This window comes from Gouania willdenowi, chromosome 10 (assembly GCF_900634775.1).
Source record: "Gouania willdenowi chromosome 10, fGouWil2.1, whole genome shotgun sequence".
NCBI lineage: Eukaryota > Metazoa > Chordata > Actinopteri > Blenniiformes > Gobiesocidae > Gouania > Gouania willdenowi.
The window spans coordinates 10,397,201-10,424,125 of NC_041053.1; the positions used below are offsets into that span (position 1 = coordinate 10,397,201).

Genomic DNA, 26,925 nt, shown 5'->3' on the forward strand with positions numbered 1-26,925 from the left:
GTGATGTCACAAATGTAGAAAATTTGAAACAGAGCAATTTTCTGTGTTATAAAACTTACACAAACCACAAACAAACGACTGAATGGTTTTATTTCATATTTTGTGTGCTGGTGGACACAAGTTACCTCATATGTGCAGCTGCATGGAGGCGTGGTTGCAGCGCCGACTGGCAGCACGCCCATGTCCCCAAACGGCTGGACTCCTGTTGTTCTTCCCACCTGACCCCCTCCCCCAGCCAACCTCCCACCCAACCCTTCCTACATGCCTTGTCTCGAGTTGTTTGACTGTGTCATGCTTACATTTATGTTTGCAGAGGCGGTTTTTTTCCTGGTTTCACACTGCTTTCTCTGTTTAGGGAAATCAGTTTCAAACTGGCAGTTTTTTTCCCCTCACCCCTCCTCTCCTCCTGTTATTGATCCCTTTTTTCACCTAAATATGTGGGCGCCGCAAATGGCTGCTCCGGTGTGTTGATGTGTCTCCTTTCACTGCAACTACCTAGTCAAATTCCTCGTATTGTTCTAAACTGTACCTGGTCAATAAAGCTCTTCTGATTCTGATTCTGATTCTGATGTGATCAAAAAAACTGCTAAAGTTGACTTTTCATAATATGTCCCATTTAATGTCAGTCACCCAATTTGTTTTGTGTCTTTATCTGTGTTATATATATGTATATATACATATACTGTATATATACTGTATATATACATCATATATCATTTCCAGCAGCTATAGGTAGGCTAATGGTCTCCTTGCTCAAAATGTGTCAGCCATGAATAAATTGAGTTAACAGGATAAGTCACACCACCAATTGAACTAAAATATAATTGGATGATTTAAATCTGCCATAAAGATGTTTTGCCACTCATATCACATTGCTGTTACTCAGAGCAAACACTACTTTTGATTGTGCATTCAGTGTTCCTTCGGTCTTGGGAATGTCCTCATCTGTGCAAACACCAGTAAGTTAAATCCTACCAAACACTGTTAACGTCACTACAATTAGTCACATGTCCATAGAATAACCATATTATTACGGCCACCTGCCTGATGTTGTATAGGCTCCCGCTTTGTAACCCTGAATGCAGCTTCAACACACTTCTCAGGACTAAATGAGAAGTCCCATCAGTTTGAGCTGCAGTAGCTCTTCTGTTGGGTCGCATCACATGGGACGACTGTCTCCTCACATGCCTCTATTATGCCATGAACCTTTGCTCAGCGTTCTGTTCATGGGTGGACTTTTGATAGATATTGACCACTTCAATTGGATATAGCAGTGAACAAAAGTTTATAAGCTACTGACCTTTAGACCTGCCTCTTATTTCTCTCCTGCAGTAAAAACCTGCAGTGAAAGCAAAATATATAAAAATGTGAGAAGGTCTCCAAGGAGCCAATTCAGATTGACTGCACTGGGCTAAAGCAGGGACGCGATGGACTTCATCTGCTGACTGATTCAATGGAATTTTTTGGGGGATATTTAGATCTTGGAAGCTGTCACTTTAACGCATTAATTGCGATTAATTAAAGAAAAAAATAAGGCGCAAAATAAAATAAAATCACTTTTTTTGCCTTAGAGTTTGCCTTATCACCGGTGCTTTTGCAGCCTCCGCGACCACCTGAATGTAGCAGCTAGCACGGACAGCTAGCGCGGACAGTGCTAACTGCTACATGCTGCAAGCATGCCGTAACTGACAAATGAACAAACACACTGGATAAATATTATTATCTGAAGGAGAGAAAAAGCAACAAGTTTGGTGTCAAAAAAGTGTTCTTACTGTTTAAGATGTGCTAACTTATATCACTACATATGACGCTTTATTTTATTTGTATTTTCTAATAGAGCTTGACAAAAGTACACATCAATATGACACGTAGCCTTTGGGACTAGTCTCAAATACAGCAGAATGTAAATGTCTACGCCTGCATCTGTTCTAGTCTGTTCAACACAAACAACAAATGACTTTATAAAACCACTTTGTTACATATCAATGTTTTGATCTGCCACAATAATGTAATTTAATTGAAAATACCTCAAATTGAGGGAGTTTCTCAGCAATTTAGGTGCAATTAAAAAAGAGATTAGATTAATTCATTATAGGTCATAATTAATTAATCACACATTTTTTTAAATCTGACAGCACTAGGTAAATTACTATATGGCGTATTAGGGCTACATTAAAGGGGAGCTATGATTAAAAAAATTACTTTATAATAGTTTTGCTACAGTGATATACATCCCTTTGGCCTCATTCAGAGGGCCAAAGTTGAAAAAGTTCTGTTTCCTCCCTCCCTTGTTATTCCACATTTTGTAAAAAGTCAGCTCCAAACGGGTGAGTTGGATTTTTCCCCGGTTGTTTACATCACTGACCGGAAACTCCTCCTCCTGACAATCCTCTCTCCTACTATGAACATATTACACGGCTCCTACCCTACCCTATATGAATGTGAGCTCCTCCCTCTCAAACCTTCTTACAGCTAAAACAAACACTGCGGTCTAATATATAATATATATTGTACTTTATTGTCATATATGTAAATGAAAACTGCACTACTGGATGCCCATACTGCACTACTACAGTGTTGGGAGTCACTGATTGGAGCCACAGCCCCATTGTTTACACACATCAGCTGTTAGCACTCCGTGCTAATGCTACACCAGCCTATGCAGCGAGATCCGACATCTCTCATGAACTGAGGAGGAAACAACGGGGATGTCGCGTGGGTGCAAAGGGCCGAGTAAGGAGGAGAAGATATCAGCCTGTCATCCCGTCTGTCATCAAGGGGAATGTTAGATCCATCTCCAATAAGATGGATGAGCTAGCAGCGCAAACCCAGCATGAGAAGAACTTCCAGGAGGCAAATCTGCTGATGTTAGATGTCGTGGCTCACAGCGCTAACACCGGACTAGGTTGTGGAATTGGACGGCTTCCAACTTTTACGCACTGACAGGACAACGGAGAGCGGTAAGCGGAAAGAAGGGGGTCTGGCTGTGTTTGTGAATGATATATGGTGTAATCCCGGGCACATCACTATCAAGGTGCAGTGAAAACATGTCATGAAACAGTGTGTTTTTTACTGTAATGTGCAGTTTTTTGGCTGAAAACAATAACAAGTGTGTGCATAGAAAAAAAAATTGCTAGTGATTAACTGTTGTGTGGAGTCCGCGTCTACAGAAACACCTACTCATGAATATGTCGTAATTTTATGAGATTATAATTAAAATACGAACAGGATCTTGTCTGCATTTAGTGAGATTATACTTCTCTTAAGGTTTCACACATTGTGAAATACAGACCCCTTTGGCCCATCGTTACCACCCTGTTATCAGTTTAAGGAGTTGAAAGTCACTTTGCAGATGTTTGCGTTTGTTCCCATGAAAGGACCAGACTGATTTGGAGCAAAGAGCCTCAAACTCATGGCCCGGGTGCCAAATCCGGCCCTTTGGAGCATCAAATTCAGCCCGCAGGAGAAAGTAAACATGAACATAAACATAAATCATTGTGTAAATGAAAATCAACAAAATTAATGTAAAAATTCTTACAAAATCCTTCAATTTTCCTCAAAATATTACATACTATTTCCCTTATTTAAATAGAAATTGGTCAAAAAATGATTCTGTTGGGACTAACATCTGTCACTTATACCTTGGATATTGTCAAATTCTTACATATTTTGTATTTTATGTACATGTAGAAGTGCAAACTATAGAGTGAAATAATGTTTAAATAACTAAATCTGTGGCCCTATTGAGATCAAAATGCTCCATGTTTGGCCCCTGAGCTAAAATGAGTTTGACACCCCTGATTTAAGGGCTATCCATGTTAAACTGCATCCACTTCAATGGGGAATAGTGAGCGCTGTACCAATATAAGTTTTTAAAGATACAGCTTCATTCTCATAAAATATTGACTTTTATTCTCAAAATATTACGACTTCAATCTCGAAATATTACGACTTTAATAAAGTTATGACTTTATTCTTGAAATTTTATGACTCGTATGACTTGTGAATCTCGTAGTTCTCGGATTTATTTTAATTTTAATGTCGCCCTAATTCGTCGTTGTAAAATGGAGAAGAGGTTGTGACAGAATTATGCAAAAACCAGTGTGTCTTTTCATTGTGGTGACAAAACCTGTGTGGAGCTTAAACTTACACTGAATGAGGAGCAGAAAAAGTTGAGTTTGCAGTTATTCCAGCTTTCAAACGTGTCACCACTAAATCTAACCCTCACGTCATGATTAATTTCAAACATCTGCCCTCTCCACTGGCTGTGTCTGGTCTCCACTGACCTCGTAACTCACGCATGGTCTTAGATTCGTGTTTCTTAGATATGGGGGATTCACTGTGGTGGACTGGCATTCTGTCCTTGGTGTACCAACTCCCTAACACCCTTTGTGGGCTGCAGATACGCACCAGCAGACCCACGCGACCCTCAACAGGAACAATGGGGTTGAATGAATATATTAAATAATGGTGGATTCAACCCGATTCCAGCATCCAGTGTGATCATTTCATCTCAGAAGCTGTCCACAGACTCTGGGATCATTCCCAGTAATTTACGACCCCCGAATGGCACCTGGCTCTAAAACAAGGCAAGAATGGTTTTATGTGAGCATTAGAGGAAAAGACAAGGCGACACTGAGGCGTAAATCATGAATGTTATGTCAAAAAGATGATAATTGGAAACACTTTTCTGGCAATAAATTTGAGGGCTGGCTATATAAGCTGACAAAGCGTGAGCTTGAATATGCTGTTTTGATATAGCACCCATATTAGAACACTAATAAATTATGTCTTTAATACTTTATAGAAACTGGTGCCTGTTCTTATACAGCACTATCCATTACCAACCCAAAACCATGACTGAGAGTTCTTAGTGTGTGTGTTTTCAAAAGAATGTGGAGGATTTACTGAATTTTGGACTTTTAGGTGAAACTACTAATGGTCTAATTTAGTCTGAATGTCACCAAACTGATTCAGCACCTTAAGAAAAGTTATTTCTATTTTAATTTGTATGATCAAAATTAAACGTTTTATTGTCATACACATGCAAAGGTAAAGTGAAAGTTGGTTCTCTGCATTTTACCTATCTTTTTTTTTTTCAGCTGTACTTTAATGTTAACCAAAATATTTTTTTTAATTCGCCATAATTGTAATTAATTAACTATTACGCGATTACAATTATGATTCACCCCAACCCTGGCAAGCATCATGATCAACAGATCTAAAACACATTTTAAAGTAAACAGTGAGCAATAATTACTATAAATTACCACTTTCAAAAAAAGTTTTTGCTTCTATCTTCAAATCAGATGAAGCACATTCAACCTGAAGTGGAGCATTGGATGTTCTGGCTCTGTAAACAACCGCTGCAGACAGTTCGATCTCCTGATACTCCAGTAGAAAGGTGAAGAGAGGTGAAAGGAGCCCCAACAGGACGGATTATGTGGCATCACAGCCATCCTCACGTGGCTGATTCATATTCTACACACAGATGGATAAGCCTTAGTGTACACACAATTTGATCAGGAAAAAAAAAATCTCTTCTTTTTTCATTAAGCTAATACAAACATATCTTAAGCCAAAGAAAATCATTGGCTGTTGAAAACATAGGCTGTTTCTTCAAATAATGATTGCTCCACATTTGCCCGTTTCAGCCGCTTACATGAATGGTTACAACACAATCTGAAGCAAACTCAACAAAAAGCAGCTGAGCAACGACCCGAGTGAAGACGAACACAAGTGCGCAACAAAATGGGTCAGAATAAGAAGTTGGTTCAATAGCCAAACTTCCAGGATACATCAGGCATTTCACTGGCAGAGTTGTGAGTCTCCAGAGCGTCAGCCTTAAAAAGGAGACATTATGTAAGTTTGAAAGTGTAGATTTCTTGGGAATATTATGGAAATAGGCTCAAAACTTTCACAGCAATAACAAAAGAATCAGCACAAGCATCCTCTGAGATGTCGGTTTGAAGGAGTGTAAAAGTTTGACAGTCAAAATTGAGTTTACCATCAAACTTTAAAAAGCAATGAGCTCAATCTCCATTTGTGTCAAAAACAGTGCTGTCAAAGACTTATATTTTTCATTAGATTAATCACTGGGTTGCTGTGGAATCATTTTAATCACCGTGTTTTGTTTTGCATGAGCAAACAAACTTGAGAAAAAGCAAATGTATATACTGTATGTATTTGTTTATGAAACAACAAAAAATTATCCACATGAATGTGGTCCTGGTACTCCTTTTTTAGCAGCTACTTAGACAAACTACTTGTTTACATTGTCCGAGAGCAGAGCAGACCGCAATTTCATTTGGCAGACAATTTTATCCAAAGCGATGTACAACACAAGCAGTTAGGGTTGAAGGACTTGCTCAACATTCCACAGTGATGGACCAGGTTGGATTCAAAACCAGTGACTCTCTGATTACAAACCTGTTTCTTTAAAGGTCCCATATCATGCTATTTTTCACCATTTGTTCTAAGAACCCCAAAAACACAGTATTTGAGGTTTATTTTCCCAAACTTGCCTGTTTTCCAGAGTTTTAGCCTCTGAAAAGTCACTTTCTGAGCAACTCTACACAAACAGGCTGATTTGCTGACTACTTATGCATATTCATGAGTGGGCGTGTCTATAGACGGGACATTGACTTCCTCCTCCCCACACGGTGATGTAGGGCCAGAGGACGGCCCGCCCTCCTCCCACCCACTCTGTAGCAGAGCTCATGCTGCTTTGAAAACATGAGACAGAGAGTGGGGGCGGGGCATCTGCTGGTGCATACATAGACTGTACAAAATACATTCATAGCATTGCGCAAAGGACACTGAAATGCTCACCTTCGTGGGCGTGTCTGTTTACATGTCAATCATGGCAGAGAGCTTCCTGGAGGCGCGGCTTCTCCAGCTCAGTGCCACGTCAAATTCGTCATCAAAACACTGTCCTCTCTTTTTCTATTCTCCCTTTAATAAAGTGTTTCTTACCCTTCCTTAGGGAGGGCTGGTGATGGTCACAATTATGCAATAAAATAATGCAATTTATTTAATTGCAATAACAAAAAAAAATAAAATATTCATTGCTGTCTAAAAAAGATTGCACTTCTTGTAGTGTTGACCTTTGACAGCATATGCAGACAAAAAAAAAAAAATCGTCATCAAAGTGGGAACGCGTCATCAAATTGGAGCGAGGTGTTTGGGCTCACCCTGCAGTAAGAAAGGAGCAAATCACCCTCTAACTAACGATTGAGGGAATCAATGAAAAAAACACTGGGCATGTGTATGAAGCCCATCCCGTGCACAGAAACAGCCAATAGAATGTCTCGGTTTGATGACCCACGCATACGGATGTTAATACAGAATGGATTACACACAGACAACTTTGTTTACAAATCCTAATTCTACACACACAAATTGAAACACACACACGGATAAAGGTACAGACACTCGAATTGTATTACGCACAGACAAATGGTTTTACACATTGCAATTCTATACACACGGATTGAAATACACACACAGATCAGGGTACAGACACACGGACTGTATTACGCATACACAAATCATTTTGCAAGAATAATGGCCCCATATTTCTGCAGTCCCATACATGACCTGCAGGGCACAGTGTCGCTTCTCCATTTTCATTGTGAAAAAGAATTGTGCAACAGAAGAATAACCAAGTCAGATGACTTGAGCGCCAATAAAATAAGTTGTATTTTCAACAGAACACCAAATGAATTCATCTATATTTTGTACAGTCACTGGGCTTTATCCAAGAGGTCACAAATGATCCCAGGACGACAACCAAAGAACTGCAGACTTCACTGGCCTCAGTTTAGGTCAGTGTTATGACTTAACCAAAAGAAAGACACAGGGCAAACATGGCACCCATGGGAGAGTTCCAAGGTGAAAACCACTGATGACAAAGAACAAAAAGTGGGTAACGGAGTAGCCAAGTGCTAATCCCCAACGTATGCTTCATGTTTGTGTGATATTTTAAGATGAAAGTGCTATGGTAAAAAAAAATTCCTTCCTGGAGAGTGTGCATAACACTTTGTGTGCATTATACTCTGTTCCGTCTTGAGGTTTTTTCCTACTGAAATTTGCAGTCAAAAGGACCAACATGCTGTTTAGGGTCTCCCATATGGCGTTGGTCATTTCTCTTACTACAGGATCAACGGCCCATTTGCGCATGTGGTGCAGCTTTCGTGAGTCTACTTTGAAAAACTGCTCAAAATTAGTTGCCAGAGAGGTTTCTGGGATTTTGAGGCAGTGTGCGCTGCAGGTAGGTGAGTTTATTGTGTTAATAAGTTTTAATCAGATTAATCACAATGATGGATTAATCCTCATCAACACATCCATTTTCTCGGCTCTATTCAAAACGCAAATAATCAAAAACTAGAAAAAAGATGGTTGCTGATAAGATCCCACTAATAATAACATAATAGATATATAGGACCAGTTTACCGCCATTGTCTCTCTGCAAGATTTTTTTCGGTCTTTTTCCTGAATCTCTGGATTCATATTTTGTATTCATCGCGAATAATTTTTTGAGTAAAATGAAGTTTGGAGCATTCTGAGAAAGAAGCTTTCAGCGTGTCATTGAGTCGGATCATTTTATAGCCAGAAGAAGAGAAAACTCCCCATAGTAAAGTCCCTGAAAACAGGGCTGCATGGTTGCTGTGTGCGCTGAGGCTCTGAAAGCTGATTCACTCTGATCAAACTTTCACTGCTGATACAGTGTGATGTAAACAAGCAGGAAGAAATCCAGGTCAGGCTCAAAGCTCTTCAGAGACTTATTATTTTGCACACACATCTCTTACTCAACTAAAACTCTCACTTTCCCCGCCTTTTACTATTGTTTTGCATTATTGCTGAGTTTTTTTTTTTTTACTTCCGTGCAGAGCTTCTGTGTGTTTCGGTAAAGGAGATCGTTGGTCGTCACGCAAACATTTGTGTCCTTTTTACCTTTTTCTTGATTCACCCTCTCACCCTAACAGCTTCTTCTTCTATCTTCTACACCTTTACATCTCTTTCTACTCTATTGTCTTTACATCTCCAGCACTCTTCATCTCCTCACTCCTGCCACCGCTGTGCATCAGTGTGAAGTCACTTGAAAAGATTTCAGCCTTATTCTTGCTGTAAATATTTAAACTAGACTTTAGACATGGGGATTGCTCTGAGGGGCGGATTCACTAACATCTGAAATAAAGTATGCTAAACCAGTTGCTTCCCTAAATCCTTTGGTGACGCAGTTTCCTCACCTGCTGCGAGGAATTCACTAAGATTGCAGCAATGATTAGCACGCGTGCAGAAGTGGTGGAGAACGCCCTATTTAAATGAGAGTTTTGCTCGTTCAATGTGGAAACGTGAGGTGCACAGAAGCACACAATGACATTTGAGGAAGTTAAGGCAAAGACAGATGAACTTCTCTGTCTGCTGCACAAAAATTAATAATGTAGAAAAATAAATAAACAAATGAAACTGTTTTTTTATTTTTATTTTTAAAACAACGTTAAAACCTAATGATATTTTTTCCTCCTAATTTAATGTGGCTGCACCATTAGGTTCTGTAACTTTGCTCTGATTAGTCCTTGAAAAATAGGCAGACTGTCCTATTGATCTGAGTTAATGCAGCAACACAGTCTGTTAATCAGTCTGCACCATTTGAAGATGATACTGACCATCATCCTGCAGGTCTGAGCAGCGCTGTGTGTCACACACTCATATCTGAACATTGGTTCATCACTAAGCAAATTACGCATCTGATCAGCTGATCCTGGCCTGACATCAGCGCGACACAAATGGTCAAAACATGGAGAGAAAGACACAGAAGCTCACTGGAGATGTGCGTCCGAAGCGACATCCATGGAGGTCCGCGCACAGTGATCCTGGCTCTGCAATGCAGCAGACACACACGTACCGGACTCCACACGAGCTTCAGGCATCCAGCTGTTCTCTCCCTCACACACACACTTTATTTTCTCATTCACTGGATGTTAATATTGACTACTGTTTTATTTGAATTATTTTCTTTAACTGGAAATGTTAACTGGAGATTTTTTTTTCCCCATCTTCACTGTGTTTTGTGTCAACATTTACTGCAGCGGATCTCTGAGTGTGTGTTTGCACCTGCTTGTCAGTCGTACTATTTTCCTGTGCTAAAACAATCACCGCAAACAGTTCTAGATTTGATAAATTGAATTGCGCCCACTGTGGAATAATTTATTTGCATGTCCTCCTCCCATTTTTTTGCTCGCCTTGTGAGCTCTGCCTACTATACATATTCGTCAGAGGGAAATGCGCTAAATGGATTGAGGGCGCATTGGAACGTGCAGCAACCGCAACTTTTGCACACGTTTTAATACCCCTCAACCTTTAGTGAATCTGCCCTTGAGGGTACAAACATATTGGAAAACCATGTTCACTATAGGCAGAAAGTTAATTGTTTCACAAACAGCCTTGTTATAAAAATAAAGATTTATTTCCGATCCATCTTTGATATGCACAAACCTTTAGATGTAAAAAGTAGCTAAATAAATTACAGAGGCTAAGTTGCGGGATGAAAAAAATCTCGAAAAAGTCCCCATTTAGGGGAAGGATTAAAAACACTGCCTATCCATGTATTTAATAGTTTTCGTGAAATAAACAAATGGACATTACAGAATTTACCAAATGAAAAGGAAATGGCTATATTGTTATTAGTATTATTTAATTTTTCTTAATTTATTTAAACAAAATTGAGGGAAAATTGCAATATGACAGAATATACCCTCACATGCACGTATTTTTATGAAATACCGCCAAAAAATCGACAAGCAAAAGACAGACATGATAAATCTTGCTACGAAATCTGACAATATGACAGACTACACCACCTGAAGTATAAATCTCTATATGACAAAGAATAAACTCTCATCTTCCATTGTGCATTCCACATTTTGTGCAAGGGAACACATATGTGCATATATGCAATGGTGAGGTGCACGTAGAGCACAATTAGTTCTTGCAGAAAGAGAGAAATGGGAGCTGTAATCTGATCACGCTTGCATCGCCGCAATGATTGGCAGTAATCGCCGTTTGACCAATCAGAGGAGTGCACTTGAAGAGCAGAACTTTAAGTTGTCAACATTTTGTCCAAAAGATGGGAAAGAGGTGAAAAAAGGCCAAACAAGAGGAAACACATGCTTCACATGAAGGTGGGTGTCCTGTTGAAATAAAACTTAAATAAAACACTGCTACTCATTAGACAGGATAAGAATATCTGTCTCTAGTCTCTGTTTAAAAAAATAAATAAATTAAAAAAAAAATCCATTAATGAAACCTAATTAGGGAAAGCTGATGCAACTAAAAATGTGACATGGAAGTGACACGGGAATGGGAATCGGAGGCTCTTGTGTATTTTTAGCCTTGTTGTTCATATTTAAAAATATCAACATGATTTTCTTTTGTCCCATGGTGGAGTCATTGTTGATGGAATAAATCGATGGAATGACAGTGGTGTGAGTAGATTAAAAACCAAACAAGTTCTTATTTTTTACCCAACACCTCTGACGAGCACACTTGCAACACAATGGCTAGATACCTAAAGCTTAAGTATGTCATTTTAAAATTTTTTTAGCGTGATTTAGTCAAAACTTCATAATAACCTTAGCATATTGTGATTCAAAGTTTTTAAGAGGACACTGAACCTTCTCTTGTCTTTGTATTCCAGCCAATCAGAGATCTTTTTACAAAGTGTTCCATGAGTTGTTATGGGCGTTACTATTGGCTGCTCGACAAAAGCGCGTTCACGTCCTATCGGTAGTGAAGGTGCAAGAAAAGTCCCCCCCCCCCGCATTGTTTTATGTCAGAGTCTCTAAAACATCCGAAAACTCTCCAATAACAGAAGAAACAGTCGCTAAATTTGTCAAATGTCTCTATTGAAAAAAAAAAGTAAGAGGAGTTAGGAAGTCACCAGCTTTATGTGCATTCACGAGGATGCCGGTGGATTCAAAACAGGGAGAGAAGGGGGGAGAGTAGCTGTTTCTATGCCAGTCTTACAAATTTTACATACCGCAGCTCTAAAGACCACCAACTGGCTTTCCTTTTAGCTAAGATAAACTAACTGCTAGACCTGGACTTAAGGAGTAACTAAACACCTGCTTTCGGCTCGCCTGCCACTAGGGGGAAGAAAAAAATGCCTTGAGTATGAGCGTTACTGCTGTAGCAGTAAGACACGCCCAGTCAGGTAGAAAGACACAAACACAGCAACGATGAGTACAAATGCACGCACACATAGAGACAGACGGGGATACACAGACAATGTGTCTGTACATGCACACATAGCTTGATGAACCCTCTGATTAGAGCAGGATCTGATCTTTATAGAAGCACAGAGTCAAAAACATCACCGCACTGAAGCGCAGCTGCTTTGCACGGAGCATTAGACTTCTGCATTGGAGCGTCAATCAATGCTCAATGAGGGCTGTGATTGGAGGAAAACCTCCTCCCTCCTCTCAGCTTTTATAGTAGGTTCAATTCTTAGAGGGCAATGACTGACATTTTACAATTAAATACACAAAATTAAAATCATTTTACTAAAATGTTAAAAGTTGGACTAGGATCAATCAACCGCTCTACTTAATACCCAGATACATATGTATTCAGCAGAAAAAAGTGGGTTTCGGGTTTAGTTACTTGTTGATTTGTGTCTAAGATGGAAATTCAAAAATGCCTTGACTGAAGACACGCCCAGTCTATACTATAAAATCTTCAAAGAACAATCTATGCTATGCTAACTATGTACTCAATACTCACCTCTCTATTCAGGATTCTCTCAGTCCAACCTACTCACTATAAATTGAAGAGTCGACAGGTGCTAGTTTTCCATATATGGGGCGGGGTCAACAGTGACGTAGGAAGCTACCAAAACGGCACAAACTACCATTCTCAGCCAAAACTTTAGTATCTTAGCACAGTTTCAACCAATAACAGACTGCCACTCTTACATTTTTCGTCGACCAATCGTAAAACGGCTGCCAAAACGAACTCTACTACATTGGTGTTATTTTCAATCCAATCCAATCCACTTTATTTATATAGCACATTTAAACAACAAAACGTTTCCAAAGTGCTGAACATGCGACCACAACAATAAAACCAAAACAATACAAATGAGCTCTGCCACTAAATGAGTATAAAACAATAAATAAAAATAAAACAGTTTAAAAGAATAAATATAAATAAAAACACATTAAAAACTATAAATAAGAATAAAACTCAAAAACATAAAATAAAAGACACAGAGGACCACACAACTTACGCGGTGCTAAAAGCCAGAGAATAAAAGTGAGTTTTGAGACGAGATTTAAAACACTCCACGGTGGGGGCCGTACGGATGTGGAGGGGCAGAGCGTTCCACAGCTTAGGGCCGACAACGGAAAACGCTCTGTCCCCTTTAGTTTTACGGTTCGCCTTCGGAACCACGAGCTGGAGCTGGCCCTCAGACCTCAAAGCGCGCGGGGGTCGGTAAATTTGGATGAGGTCTGTGATATACTGAGGGGCCAGTCCATTCCAAGCTTTAAACACAAACAATAAAATTTTAAAATCAATTCTAAATTTAACAGGGAGCCAATGCAAAGAAGCAAGGATTGGGGTGATGTGTTCACGTGCCGCTGCGTTCTGGACTAACTGCAAGCGGTAAAGTGCCTTTTGGCTGATGCCCGAGTAAAGTGCGTTGCAGTAGTCCAGACGGCTTGAAATAAAAGCGTGCACGACTTGTTCAAAAAGATTAAATGATAAAAGAGGCTTAACTTTGGATAAAAGACGAAGATGATAAAAACCCGATTTTAAAACGCCATTGATCTGTTTATCAAATTTAAAATCACTGTCTATGGTGACGCCAAGGCTGGTGACTTTGGGATGCAAATACTTTTGGAGTGATCCCAAGTCTGTGAGGGTACATCCAAATGCCATTATTTCTGTTTTTCCCTCATTCAGTTTTAAAAAATTCTGGGCTAACCAAGCCTTGACGTCACCCAGACAGTGGAGCAGGGGTGTCGTTATTATGATCATGTTCACTGGGGGGCACAGCATACCAATGAACTCATGACCTCATGATCATAGGTTCAAACCTTTGGGTTGTATTGGAGTTTTTTAATAACTGTGAAAGCTTTACAGGCCTGTGTTTCCAAACTATTTTAATCACTGTGGAATGCAACAATGAACAAGCAGTAACTAGCTACTTAATGCTCAATAATTGACACTGAGATCATTTATCTTTAATTGGACAGCTCTATGGGTTGTGCATCGACATGAGAATGACTCTGAGAAAATGTAGTGGGCCATCTAACAGTGAGAGGATTGTGCTGGTTGAAAAGGAGTATGAACAAACACGCCACATACATTAATATACAGATATGTTCATGGTTGTTTTAGAATGAAGTGATGCTCCAACACTGAAAACTCTCTGGCATCGTTTAGCTTCCCTATTTTTTTTGGCTCCATTGATCTACAGATGAAATGGGAGAGGTCATCCGTAAATAAGTCGACTAAGACATAATTTTCTGCTACAGACAGGTTTGAGTTCACACTGGGACACAGACGTAAAACACTTTACGAAAGCTGCACTAAATTGAACTGAGGCGTGACTCATTACCAGCCTGTGACAAGTCAAATAAAACTTCTAGGATCTACGTCTACAGCAGATGAGCTTATCTGATCTGACTGGGGGGCATATATTCTCTGTCTGTGTTGCCCCAGTGGGAATTTAATGTGTAATCGCAATTTTGTTCCTCCTAAAAACGATATTTAGCAGTGGGAAATGGATCGGAAACTACAGCTGGAGGCACAGCATCAACGTATTGCAAGATAGATATTGAGAAAAAAAAAAAGAAAAAAAAAGTGGTTTATGAAAGCTAAAAATGCAATTTGGAATGGGAAACACAACGTGGCACCATTTGTTTGAAGCTTCGCTTACAGCAGTTTTAAAAGTTTGAAGTTGGATTTCTTTTCTTTTAAAAAATATGCATTTTTCAGACACCAGACTAATGGCCATAACTTAATGGAAATACATTTTTTTTTTGTATGAAATTTGGAGAATTTCGGTATTGTTAAATACAATTCTAATCAGGCACTCATCTAAATATTAGTTATGTCCATTATACATACAGCCACTAAAATTACCCACTGATATTAGCATAAACATATAATATTGGTTGATAACAATATCAAATTTGTCATTCTAATGAAAACCGATTTGAGCTCCCCTGGTGTAATCTAGTGTTTTACGACTATTATTTGGGAGCACACAATAACAATAATAAATATATATATATATATTGATGTTTTCTGTCTTTCCTCTGTGAACCGAACATAAATGATCTTAATGCTTTTGTGTGCTGAACTGTTTAAAAGTCAGCCAGCGTTCCACAACAGGAGTGGAATTAAACTCGTAAACAGAAAACAGCTTTCCATGCTGATCCTTATCAACTCATTAACTGGAGTGTTCCTTAAATCTGCATTTAAAGGACAAAATGCATGTAAATGACGACACATTTCTACACTAAAGAATATGAATTACAATGCTGAACTAAAAATGAGAAACAGGACTGGGTGATATGAAATAAAATTCATTCTCATGTTTTGATATAAATCTAGATATGTTTAACTCAATAAAGTCCTTCAGAAAGACAATTCTGGATTAAATTTGCTGATGTAAATGCCGCACAGGCACATTTGTTTACACAAACAACTGCATAATATGTGTCACTTCAGGCTTTTTCTCCTATAAGGGACAGCACGTGTGAGTGAGTTCTGTAGTGTGGCTTGTTTAGGGGAATGTCTGGGTTAGGAAGCACTCAGAAATATTTCTAACTGTGCTTTTCATGCAAAATATCTGCAAAATATCTTTATAATCAATAATGTTATTTTCTATATTGCAAAAATAGAAAACATGATATATCCGCCCTAGTATTCCCCTTAAATACCCAAATCTCACACAAAAAGAACAAGATTTCACCATTAATATTTTGATTTTATACCTGTTTTTTTCTGTATTTCTGTGTAGGTTTTAAATCAATAAAAACAAAAATAACCAAATTTTTTTTTGATTTGGTTTTGAAATAAAATTGAAACAAACAGTACACAGATTCTCCTGAATAGATTTATTTTTATTGTTTTTATCATTTCCGGTCATCTCCCTCCTGATGTGGGACCAAGACTGACTCTTGTATTTTCAGTTTATGTTCTAATCAAGATCATTTCTATCACCATTATTATGACTATAATTTTAAACAAAAAATAAACATTATAAAACCCCATATTTTTAATAATTTCATTTGTTGATTTTCCCTCCCTGTAGTGCCATTGTGTACCTCTCGGGGTACACGTACCCCCATTTGTGAAACACTGGCATAGACTGTATGGCAGGGTTCTACTTTAAATTTAAAAGATCACTTGAAAGTTAAAAGTAAATAATAAATAAGTAAAAACAGCTTGTTTTTAATTACAAACATACTGCAATTCTTGAATTTTGTTAAATTTCACAAAATGTTTCTTGTCTTGATTATTTTCATGCAGCTGTGTGCAGTTAGCTCCTGGTAAAATGGTTTCCAGTTTCAAATTCTGAATGGCAAATATGTCCCATCTCCTTCTTTTATATCTTCATATCAATGGCTGAGCACCACTGCTTTAAGTGATTACACAAGTATGTTTGCAAATGGGCTCTTGATTACCACCCGGCTTCACTGGATGAATCAACGCCTCCACACACGCACGCGCATGCACACACACACACGCACGCACGTGACCGAAATATAGTTTGAGGGGATAAAATCTCAAATGGTTTATTCAGTTAGTGTCTCAATACTTTGCATGCACATGTGGAAATCTCACCAGCAGCTTATATTCAGAACATTTAAAGCAAAGTGTCAAACTCATGGCCTGGGGGCCAAATCCGGCCTTTTGGAACATCCAATTTGGCCCGCAGGAGAAAGTTAAAATGACAGAAAAAACATGAATTAATGTGTAAATGAAACTCAACACGCCTGATGCTTATATATGGTCATTTTTAATGTTAAACTGGGGGCGTCTGGGGCGCATCGCGCGGGCAGCATCAAGGAAAGGCGATCTGGCGCGCTCTGGGGTGCTTGGTCGGTGCGCCTGGGGGCCAGCTTGCAGCATCCCCTTGGTGCCCTCGGCGACTATGGGCGTGGTTGTCGTCCCTGGGGGCGCTGCTCTCGGTGCTGCTTCCGTTCCGGGTCCTTCTGGCCTGGGGTCCGGACCCTGCTGGCTCTGGGTCCGCCGGCGGGCGCCCGCCGGCTGCCCATTCCGCGCGGCTCTGGCCGTCTGCTGGGCGGGGGCCTTGGCTCCTCTGCTGGGGTCTCGGGCGGGGGGCTCTCTGGGCCCTTCCCTCGGGGGGTTGGGTGCTTGGGTGTGGGTGGGTGGGGGGGGCTGGATGCTGGCGGGGGGCCTTGGGGTTGGGGGTTGGGGTCGGTGGGGGGATGCGCTGGGTGCTCGGCTGCTTGGGGCTTCCTCGGATGTGTGTGTGGGGGGCGGTGGCTGCCTCTCGGCCTGGGATCTTGGGGGCATCTGGGGGGTTGCTCGGCCGCAGGGGGGGTTGCCTGGGGCTCCCTGGCCTCCGCTCTTTCTGCTAGCCTGGCTGCATCTGCGGGCCCAGGTCAGTTCCTGGGCCTGCAGTAGCGTTTTTTTTTTTTTTTTTTGCACATATGCTATTCTTCTATTCTTCCCCACCTTTTCTATTTCCTGTCTTGAGTCTCTCCTCCCTGCTCCCTTTCCCCTCCCCTTCCCCCTCCACTTAGGTGTTACACTGCTCTCCCTTTTTATAGCCTCCCTATAATAAAAGATTTCTTACCCTTCCTTAGGGAGGGCTGGTGATGGTCACAATTAGGCAATAACATAAATCAATGTATTTTATTGCAATAACAAAATATGCATTGCTGTCTCATAATGATTGCACTTCCTGTGGTGTTGACCTTTGACAGCATGTGCAGACAAAAAAAAAATAAAAAATAAAAAATAAAAAATGTTTACCAATTATTCCTCAACAATTCAATAGGCAAACTGCAAGTTTTTAGTTTGATCGGATGAATACTTTTTGAGATATGGATAATTTAGTGAGGAGGTTATGTGTAGATTTTCATGCATCCTTATTTTTCTTCCATTTTCAGCTTCTAATAGCTGATGCAGCATTTAAAGACCGTGTAAAGATAATTCTGACATTTTCTTCTAAATATATTCAATATTTCATAAATGTATTTCTTAAAACATGTACAAAGCCATTCAACCATTTAGAATGTAATTGTGGAGCTAGGCTTCACAAACTGTGTTTCCAGAAATGGGTCAGAAATTAGAGCCGCATTACGTAACAGAGCCATACACCGCAAATTAGTTTTTCGCCTCCAGCGGGCGCAGTTTTGACTTTACCCAAAAGGAATGCACATATTCGAACTCAGGTGGAGCAGACCTTTCCACTGACACCGGGTTTGGCCCGATCCAAGCACTTTTGGAAGCACTTTCGACACTGGACACGCTTTTACATTGTTCTCTCCCATAGACACGCCCCCAGCGTCTCAGAGCAGAGAGTAGTGCTTGTTTTTCCATGATTTTGAGACCTAATTTTATATGCTTGGTGATTTTTTTTCATCTTTCAAATTTGGCTCAGTGGTCAATGACACGTTTCTGTGGTGTGACAAACTCCTAACACAAATTTATTTCTGCTTTACACGGACTTTAAGTACTGTTATCATATTGACGATATATATATATATATATACATACATATATGAATGTATTTTGAAGGAAAAACACCCTGTTCTACTGAAAGTTCCAAACATGTCAAGAAGTAGTTACTTTCAACGAAGGCGGACACTTTTTTCTCTGCTCTCTTTCCTAATCCCACCTAAAGGTGCACAGTGTGGGACCTGCCTTTCTCCCCTCTTCTTAACTCATGTTTTCAACTTCTCATCTAAGATACGGGGCACTGCCTTAGTGGCGACCCACAGTTCTCTCCACTCTTGTCCTCCCATGTTATATGTGTTTGTCTTTTCATGTTTCTTGGACAGGATGTAACTGAAATGCAAATTTCCCTTTGGTGGGTCAAAAAAAGAATTATTCATCTCATCTCTCATCCCAGAGCATTCAGCTGCCAGGCTCCTCGCCTTTGAAACCAGCTCCCAGTCTCAGTATGGGAGGCTGCTACTCTCTCCACCTTTAAGGCTAAACACAAAACCTACTTATTCACAAAAGTGTATACCGTATAATAGCGTTAAAGGTAGGGTAGGTGATTTTCGAAAGCTAGCATAATATTGAATGTAGCCTCCCCGACGGCTCCGCCTTTACCCCCCTCCCCCCTCCCCTCTGTGCTCCGTCTAACTCACATGCATGCGTACAGCTGCTGGTGAAGAGGAGTTCAGCTCATTGCTTGTATTGTGTAGAAACGTCGTTGTCTCATTCAGCAGTAAGTAAACAATAAACTTTATTATATATGTTAAAAACATAACCAAAAATTCTGTTTTACCTTTGTCAGTGGTGACGTGCTTTCAGTGTGAGCTTGTGCATGCGAGGGATCGAGAACGAGCAGGGAGACGTGATTGGTTAAAAAAAAGGCTTGTTTTTTTTTTCCATTGGTCGAAGTTATTACAGGTTTACAGCTGCTAAAGATGATGGATTTTCTTCATTCCTTTTAAGAGCACATAAGATCTTAATTTCTGTCAGGACATAAAGACAATTTCAACCAATAACTTAAAAAGTGTATCTGGAGAAAATCACCTAGCCTCACGTTAACCTTACCACTAGGAACAAAGCTCTAAACCTAAAAATAGGAACTAAAAACTATGATTATACAGTAAAACACCAACATTACATTCATATACAATCCACCATCTACACATAGTCCTCTATGGGTTGCAATAAGTGCTGTCCAAAAAGACACAGCCATGCCGGGTTGTAGTTAATCCCCCACTTCTGACCCTCGTTGTATACCCACCACGCAACACCATACTGATTCTCATTCCTTCTCCTCGCTCTGCTCTGTTTCAGGTGTGGTGAAGCTGATGATGGCAGTTCCTGATCTGTGGTTCACGGCTCAACTAGTCTGGGACACTCTGATGTTCTATCTCTCTATCCTGTTCTCCTCTTCCTGTCCACTAACCCCAACCAGTCAAAGCAGATGGCTGCCACCTCTGAACCTGGTTCTGACGGAAGTTTTTTTCTCTCCACTGTAGCTGATGCTTGTTCATGTTGATTTATCTTTTTTTTTTCTTTTTTCTGAATTAATCATTTTACATTTTGATAGAGCTTCAATATGACTATTGTTGTAATTTGCGTTATATAAATAAGGTTGAATTGTATTGAATCACCAATCACAGAATTTAAAACGTTATTGATTGACTGAAGTTCAAACCATTCTACTGCTTGAGTTATTGATGTAGTTTTTTTTTCTACTTTACAATTACAAAATGCATTTGTGGCTGGAACAGTCATTTAAAAAAAAATAAGGCCCTCACCCTGTCTGGAATATTGGTAAAGCAGTAAAAAAATACTTAAACTAAAAGCTTTGCTTGCTTCAAGTCCAGAAGCCACAAATGTAATTCTGATAAAAGTTTCTCTGAACTTGACCTCTAACCATCACAAGTGAAACTAAACTATAAAGTAGACACTTTTCAGTTTCAGTCTGGGGAGAGAGGGGATCACAGAAATGATGCGTACCTCAACTTGCTGACAGATCTGGATGAGTTTGGCCATTTGGTTCTCCAGCTCACTGTTCCTCTTCACCAGGTTGGTCAGGTTGTTCTCCAGAGTTTGCTGTTGTAGTGAAAGGAAGAGAAGATTATTTTTTAACAAGATTTGGATGCATTAGTTCATTGAAGGTAAAACGACTCACTATAATAACACTTATGACTGAGCTGCAGAAAACAGATTTATAGTTTGATCAATAAGAAGCACCATATTAAATACTTAGTGCAAGGCATTTATCCGTTTAAAAGTTACTGAGCCATATATCATACGGTTCTCAAATCCAAACTACAACTTTTTCAGGAATGATTGACAAGTTCGGTAACGCTTTGGGTTTTACAAAAATAATGAAACCTGGAAACAAAGTTTGCAGAAACTGTATTAATATTAAATGTACATTAAATTAAAATGACATACGGAGCACTTAGTACTTCCTGACAGGCCTTTCATCACCGCTGCTAATGCATTATTTAAAACATTAACTCCACGCAGGAATGATAAAAGCTCCATGTTACATGATAAAAGTCACTTTACCTTTACACTTTCACACGGTTTCAACTAATGCAGGAACCATGGGTAAGAAAATCACAATGTGATTGACAGTTATGAGGTAAAACAGGTGGACAAACACTATGCAAAATGAGGGGGAACATAATAGATGGACATCCAGTGATCAATCAGATGTACGATGTAGAAGAAAATGTAAAAAAAAAAAAAAAAAAAAAGTAAATAAATGTTTCACTTGAAATGAGCAAAATAATCCATGATTTAGCCAGAGATTTAAAGAGTACTCAAGTATAAGTACTGTTACTTGTTTAAAGTACAAGTAGGTCATACATAAAATACTCAAGTACAAGTGAAAAGTAGCTCAATTTAATAGTACTAAAGTAAAAGTTACTAGTTACTTTCACCCCCAACGTTCCCTTGTATACGGTAAACATCTCATGTATAAACTTAAAAAAAGAGACCAAATCTTGCACAATTGGAACTTAATTAAATTTTCTATGAAGTCATCTGTATAAAATAAAAAGGTTTTTCAATATGTACAATTCTTTTATAAATAAAATAACACCAATTAATTCAATTAAAAGTAAAAATTAAACAAAAAATGATCAGACTAAGTATAGCTACATTAATGAACTCTAAAACTCAGAAAATAACCATCATTCAATGCTATTTTGGTGCGGTGCATTATGTTTAATCTGATTGGTCGGCTATGATGTGATGCATGTGATTGGTGTCTGGTCATTTCCTTTTTTGAAGTTTCACAATATCATCGCTGATCATTTTAAAATTGGATTTAGCATTATGTTAATGACAAGCTCTTCCCATGTTTTTGACATTTATTCTATTGATACTAGTTTTCTTTTGTTATGATACAGCTCCTCACACATGCACAAATATGTAGAAAAAGGTAAAAAAATGTAAAACACAAACAGGCAACCAGGAATAGCCATGATTAATCAAAAGAATGGTGACAAATGGTATCAAAACAGCCAAGCTCACAGCTGCAGTGAGACCAGCAGAACAAAGCAACAGACACAGGTGGTGAGAGCCTTTGTACTCGTGCACGTGGAGGAGAGGATGAGCACATGAATGAATCCATGTGAATGTATATCAGATAGAGGTGGGCAATACATCAAGATTCAAGATACATAGAGATTTCTAATTTGGCGATATAGAAAATTACAATACAGTTTTTATTTCATAGTTTCATTTTAGGACTAGCTGCTTTCTTTACTTCTCAGACCCTAACCTAGACCTTCACCTATACAAGACACACTACAGAACTCACTCACACGTGCTGTCCATGAGAGGAGAAAAAAGGCAAAAGTACCAAATATTGTGCAGCCGTTTGTAAATAAATATCCCAGTCCAATATGTTTTTTTCCCTCTTGTGTATTTTTGTTGGTCTTTTGTGTATTTTTCAGTAATTTTGGATGTCTTTCTGAGTCGTTTTGTGCTTTTTTTTGGTATGTATGTTGTGCTTGGATTTTTGTTGTCCCATTGCGCATTTTTTTTTCTCCTTTTGTGTATTTCGTTGTCTTTTATAAGTATTTGTGTTGTTCTTTTGTGCCTTTACTTTTGGGGTCACTAGTTGCCCATGTTTGTGATACACGCATACATTTATTTTTAATTACCATTGCTTAAGCATCCGGCTGTTATTTTAGCCTGTGTGGCATTTTGCATCAGTACATTTAACCCTGAATAATCTTTCTGGTAAGACTTTATTTGAATCATAAATCGCCATTATGAGAAAATCAGACATCATTGTCAGCTTTGGATCTACATTTTTTTTTAAATTCAGCTTTCTACCTACACGGTGTTCCCTGCGTCACTGTCTGCTGTTTTTTTAAGTTCTATCAGCAGGAAAAATAACGGTGGGAATTTGTTGATAAAATAATACCAGGGAACTCACCGCAGCACTTGTCTTTGAAGCCTCCATTACAGCATCTGACACTCTTCCCGGGCTCACCTGATAAGTCTATAAACACACACACACACACACACACATAAGTGCACATATAAACCAACACACACACACACACACACACACACACACTGGTTCTTCTAAAAACACAGCAGGTGAGCAGGAGAACTTCCTCTTGGTTAACACTTGCTTTTATGCTCACACTATTAAATGTAAATCACACGGTGTTGCTTTGTCAATATTTACTTGCTGGAAGCGAGAGCCGGTGTTGCATCACTGGTTGTTGTTGTGTATGTGTGTGGTTCAGGGGATGTCAGTGTGAGTGCAGACGGGTCATTAATTAGCAGCTGGAGAGCGACATGATTAAAACATCAGACATTAACACTGTCCAAGAGGTCCCTTTGTCCTCGTCCTACACGCAGGTGTGTGTGTGTGTGTGCGTGTGTGTGTGTGTGTGTGAGTGTTTTGTAAATGCGATCATGTCTGTAGAAAAACAGCTTTGACACATTATAATCAGTCATGCATATCTCTGCTTATGGAAATAGCATTAGATAAAGCTTTGAAGAGTGTAGGCATTACCACACAGGGGGGAATGCAATAGAACACGTGTCAAACTCAAGGCCCGGGGACCAAATCCAGCACTTGAGAGCATCCAGTTCGGCCCACAGAAGAGAGCAAAAATGAATTAAAACATGAATTATTGTACAGGGTTCTCACCAGCGGCCCTAGAATTCCGTTTTATTATCTCCCAAATTCCATGTTTTCCACTTAAATTTTTTAAATTCCGTTTTTTTTTTAATAAATATTCATACTTTTTTAAAGAAAATATTAGTTTTTAACTCCTGTGAGGATACAAAATAAATACTAATAAACATGAAAACTCACAATTAAACAAAAATGTATGTCAAAAATAAAGTAAGATACAATTAAAAGGTAGATATAAGTTGAAGTGACATGGATTATTCTGACTGCTCCTTTATTATTATTTATTTTATTTTATTATTTATAGATCCTATAAAGATGTATGAGAACTGCATTAATGTCACCTGATTTCCTCTCAGGGATCAATGATTTACTGAATCTGAGCAGGTTTATTGATTAAATTTTGATCAACTAAGTTTAAATTAACCTAATTTAAATGATGCTATCTTCTGTAGCTCTGATCAGATGTCAGAATGTAACATTCTAATAACGTTGCTCCAACTGACTTTTATTTTGTAAACCGGAAATTCCCACTGAAACGGTTGTACTTGAGGTAGCTTGCTGACTGTGAATGTGTACCTACGTAGCTGGAATTAAAAGAAGTAAAAGACAACACACACACACAGTTAGTCTTAGTTAGCCAGACACAACAGTTCGAACACTGAGCAGGGGAAGATGATTAAAGCTGATCACATTCTCACGGAGCGCTGCAGCGCTACACAAAAAAACAGGCGGAGCTTTCAGGCACAGCAAAGTTAACAGGCATTGGTGGCTCTGTATTTAGGAGTCAGTGATGATTTGCGTTGTTTTAAAACGGTGTTTGTGTCGATTTAGGCGGAGTTTAATTCAGCAGGACAGGGCGGTGCACCTAATAAGCGGTCCCGATTCTGTCAATTTCCACGTTTAACCGTTTTCATTGGTCGATTCCGTGATTGCGTCCGCGATTCTGTTAACACGGATTTTATAGGGCCCTACGTAGGGGCCCCTGACATTGTAATTTTGATCCCCTATGGAGCGATGGCGCCCCCTAAGCTGCGTTTTGAGCAAGGTAGGGGGATTTACTGTTGTTTTTTTCCTTTTTTAATTCGTACCCGTACCGTCGTAATAATTGTTGCACACTTGGACACAAAGGGACTTCCAGGCGTGCACGGGTTGTTTAAACTTTCTTTTTAATCTGAATGACCCAGAAACGCCTACATCAGCAGCACCGTCTATTTAATACAGGCGATTAGCTCGGATGTTCCCTCCTTTACCTGAGGACCCCTGCAGCCACTTAGCTGCCCCCTATGTTGCCTGTGTGCACCATCCAATATGAACAGTGTAGCTTCAGCCAGTCGTAGTGTGTAGCATCACATGAAGCTGCTCGTCATGTTCATAACGGATTATTCTACATGCACGCGCACGGATGTAATACGGTCAGGTTGAAACGAGTTCGGGCTTAAAGAGACATCAGCTTCACTGAATAAATAAAACAAAACTGATTAATTAATTAATTTTTTTAAAAGTCTGGCAATTTCTCAGAAATAATTCCACTAAATTACACAAAAAATGGTTACAAAACCCAATAATTATTGAAGTGAAGATGCTGCAGAGACTGATATTGAAAACTAGAGCACAATAATGTTAAAATTGCTCTAAAATCTGTGGACCACTTGAGATTAAAATGGTCTGTATTTGGCCCCTGAACTAAAATGAGTTTGACATCCCTGCATTAGAAAATGCCAAAGGACAAAATCCCAACCTATTAATAGAAAAGTGGAAAAATCCCAATTTTAATACATTTTCATCAACATCAAACATCCTATAACCGTACAGTTTGGGTTATAAGAGTCTGATTGGTATTGAGTGAGTGTGAGAAAGAGAGCAAAAGCAACTGTCAACAAGAAACTCATTAAAACATAAATAAAAAAAGTAGGCTTAAGTGAGAAAAACACACATTTCACAAGAAAACAGACTGGTTAAGTTGGAAATGAGGATAAGATGCATAAGATAAGTTGTTTCAAGTTAAGAAGTGATCAAAGTGGTGTTTAGTGTTTGGTACAATGTTTCCCATGTACTCAATAAAGCTACTTATCGCAAATGTTGTTCACTAATGTGTCTAAATCTGTGTAAGTGAGCGCTTCTCCTTTTCCCCTCACAGGTGTGGCATATCAAGTCGCTGATTAGACTCAATAATTATTGCGTAGGTAAGCTTTAAGTTGGCCACAGTGAAAGGCCGCTCTAAAAATTGGGAAATATGTTTAGATCTTTGCATTCAGCTCATGAAACAGCAGCAGAAACTAAAGTGTGGCATTTACGTTTTTCAGCGTAATAAGCCTTTTCACACTCTGGAACTGCACATGAGCGACCTGGGGGGGTCATAGGTCGAGAGGGATATAAACGTAAACAAGATCGTTCGCTCCGTTCGCAACCTAACAGCTTTGTAATTTTAGTCCAGAGATCTTTAGTGTTTTAATAACTAATTAATTCCTATTACACATATTCGGGCTCGACGGGGGGACCAAGGTTTTCCGCTGATGCCACTTTCAGCCAATCAGAGCACTTTTAAAAACCGATGGGAGCAGCAGTATCAAAGCGAGGGCAGTCCCCTTGTTTCCACACAGGTGACTTTTGATGCACTAAAACACCGACTACCTGGGTCTCCAGCTGGTGGAATTTGGACTCTACCCTGAAATGATGCACATATCTGAGCACTTTAGTAAAACCGATGGGAGAAAGAGTATTAAAGCTACAGACCTCCTCTGTTTCCACACTCCTTCTACCAAGCTTTTAACTTTTGATTGTCATGTATTTTCTGTATTTACTTTATTGTTGTTGGTTTCTTTTTCTGACTTGTGTAATTGTTTTAACAACTGTAAAGTGTTTGAGTTTTTGAAAAGCACTTATAAATAAAATGTATTATTACTGATGGGACAAGAGAGATTTCCGAGTGTGAAAAAGACAACATTAGTTCTCACTTTGAAAAGGTAAATATACGAGCTATACCATTCACTGACCAGGTCCATGATTATTTTTATTAAGCTGTTATTTTAATTAAATTTACAAATTTAAAAGGAGTATACAAGATG

At 39.1% G+C, this 26,925-nt stretch overlaps 1 protein-coding gene across 3 annotated transcripts in view; it reads right to left on the reverse strand.

The window, feature by feature from the left end:
* The window catches only part of mid2 (midline 2), a 334,562-nt gene that overhangs the window by 87,405 nt on the left and 220,232 nt on the right, over nt 1-26,925 (reverse strand). For 2 of the 3 annotated variants that reach the window (XM_028459469.1, XM_028459468.1), the window contains 2 exons: nt 23,144-23,209; nt 20,698-20,793 (listed from right to left, as the gene is read on the reverse strand). In XM_028459469.1, the coding sequence (XP_028315270.1) occupies nt 20,698-20,793; nt 23,144-23,209 (162 nt within the window). The remainder of the gene's footprint in view (nt 1-20,697; nt 20,794-23,143; nt 23,210-26,925) is intronic. The other variant, XM_028459470.1, reaches the window with a different exon arrangement.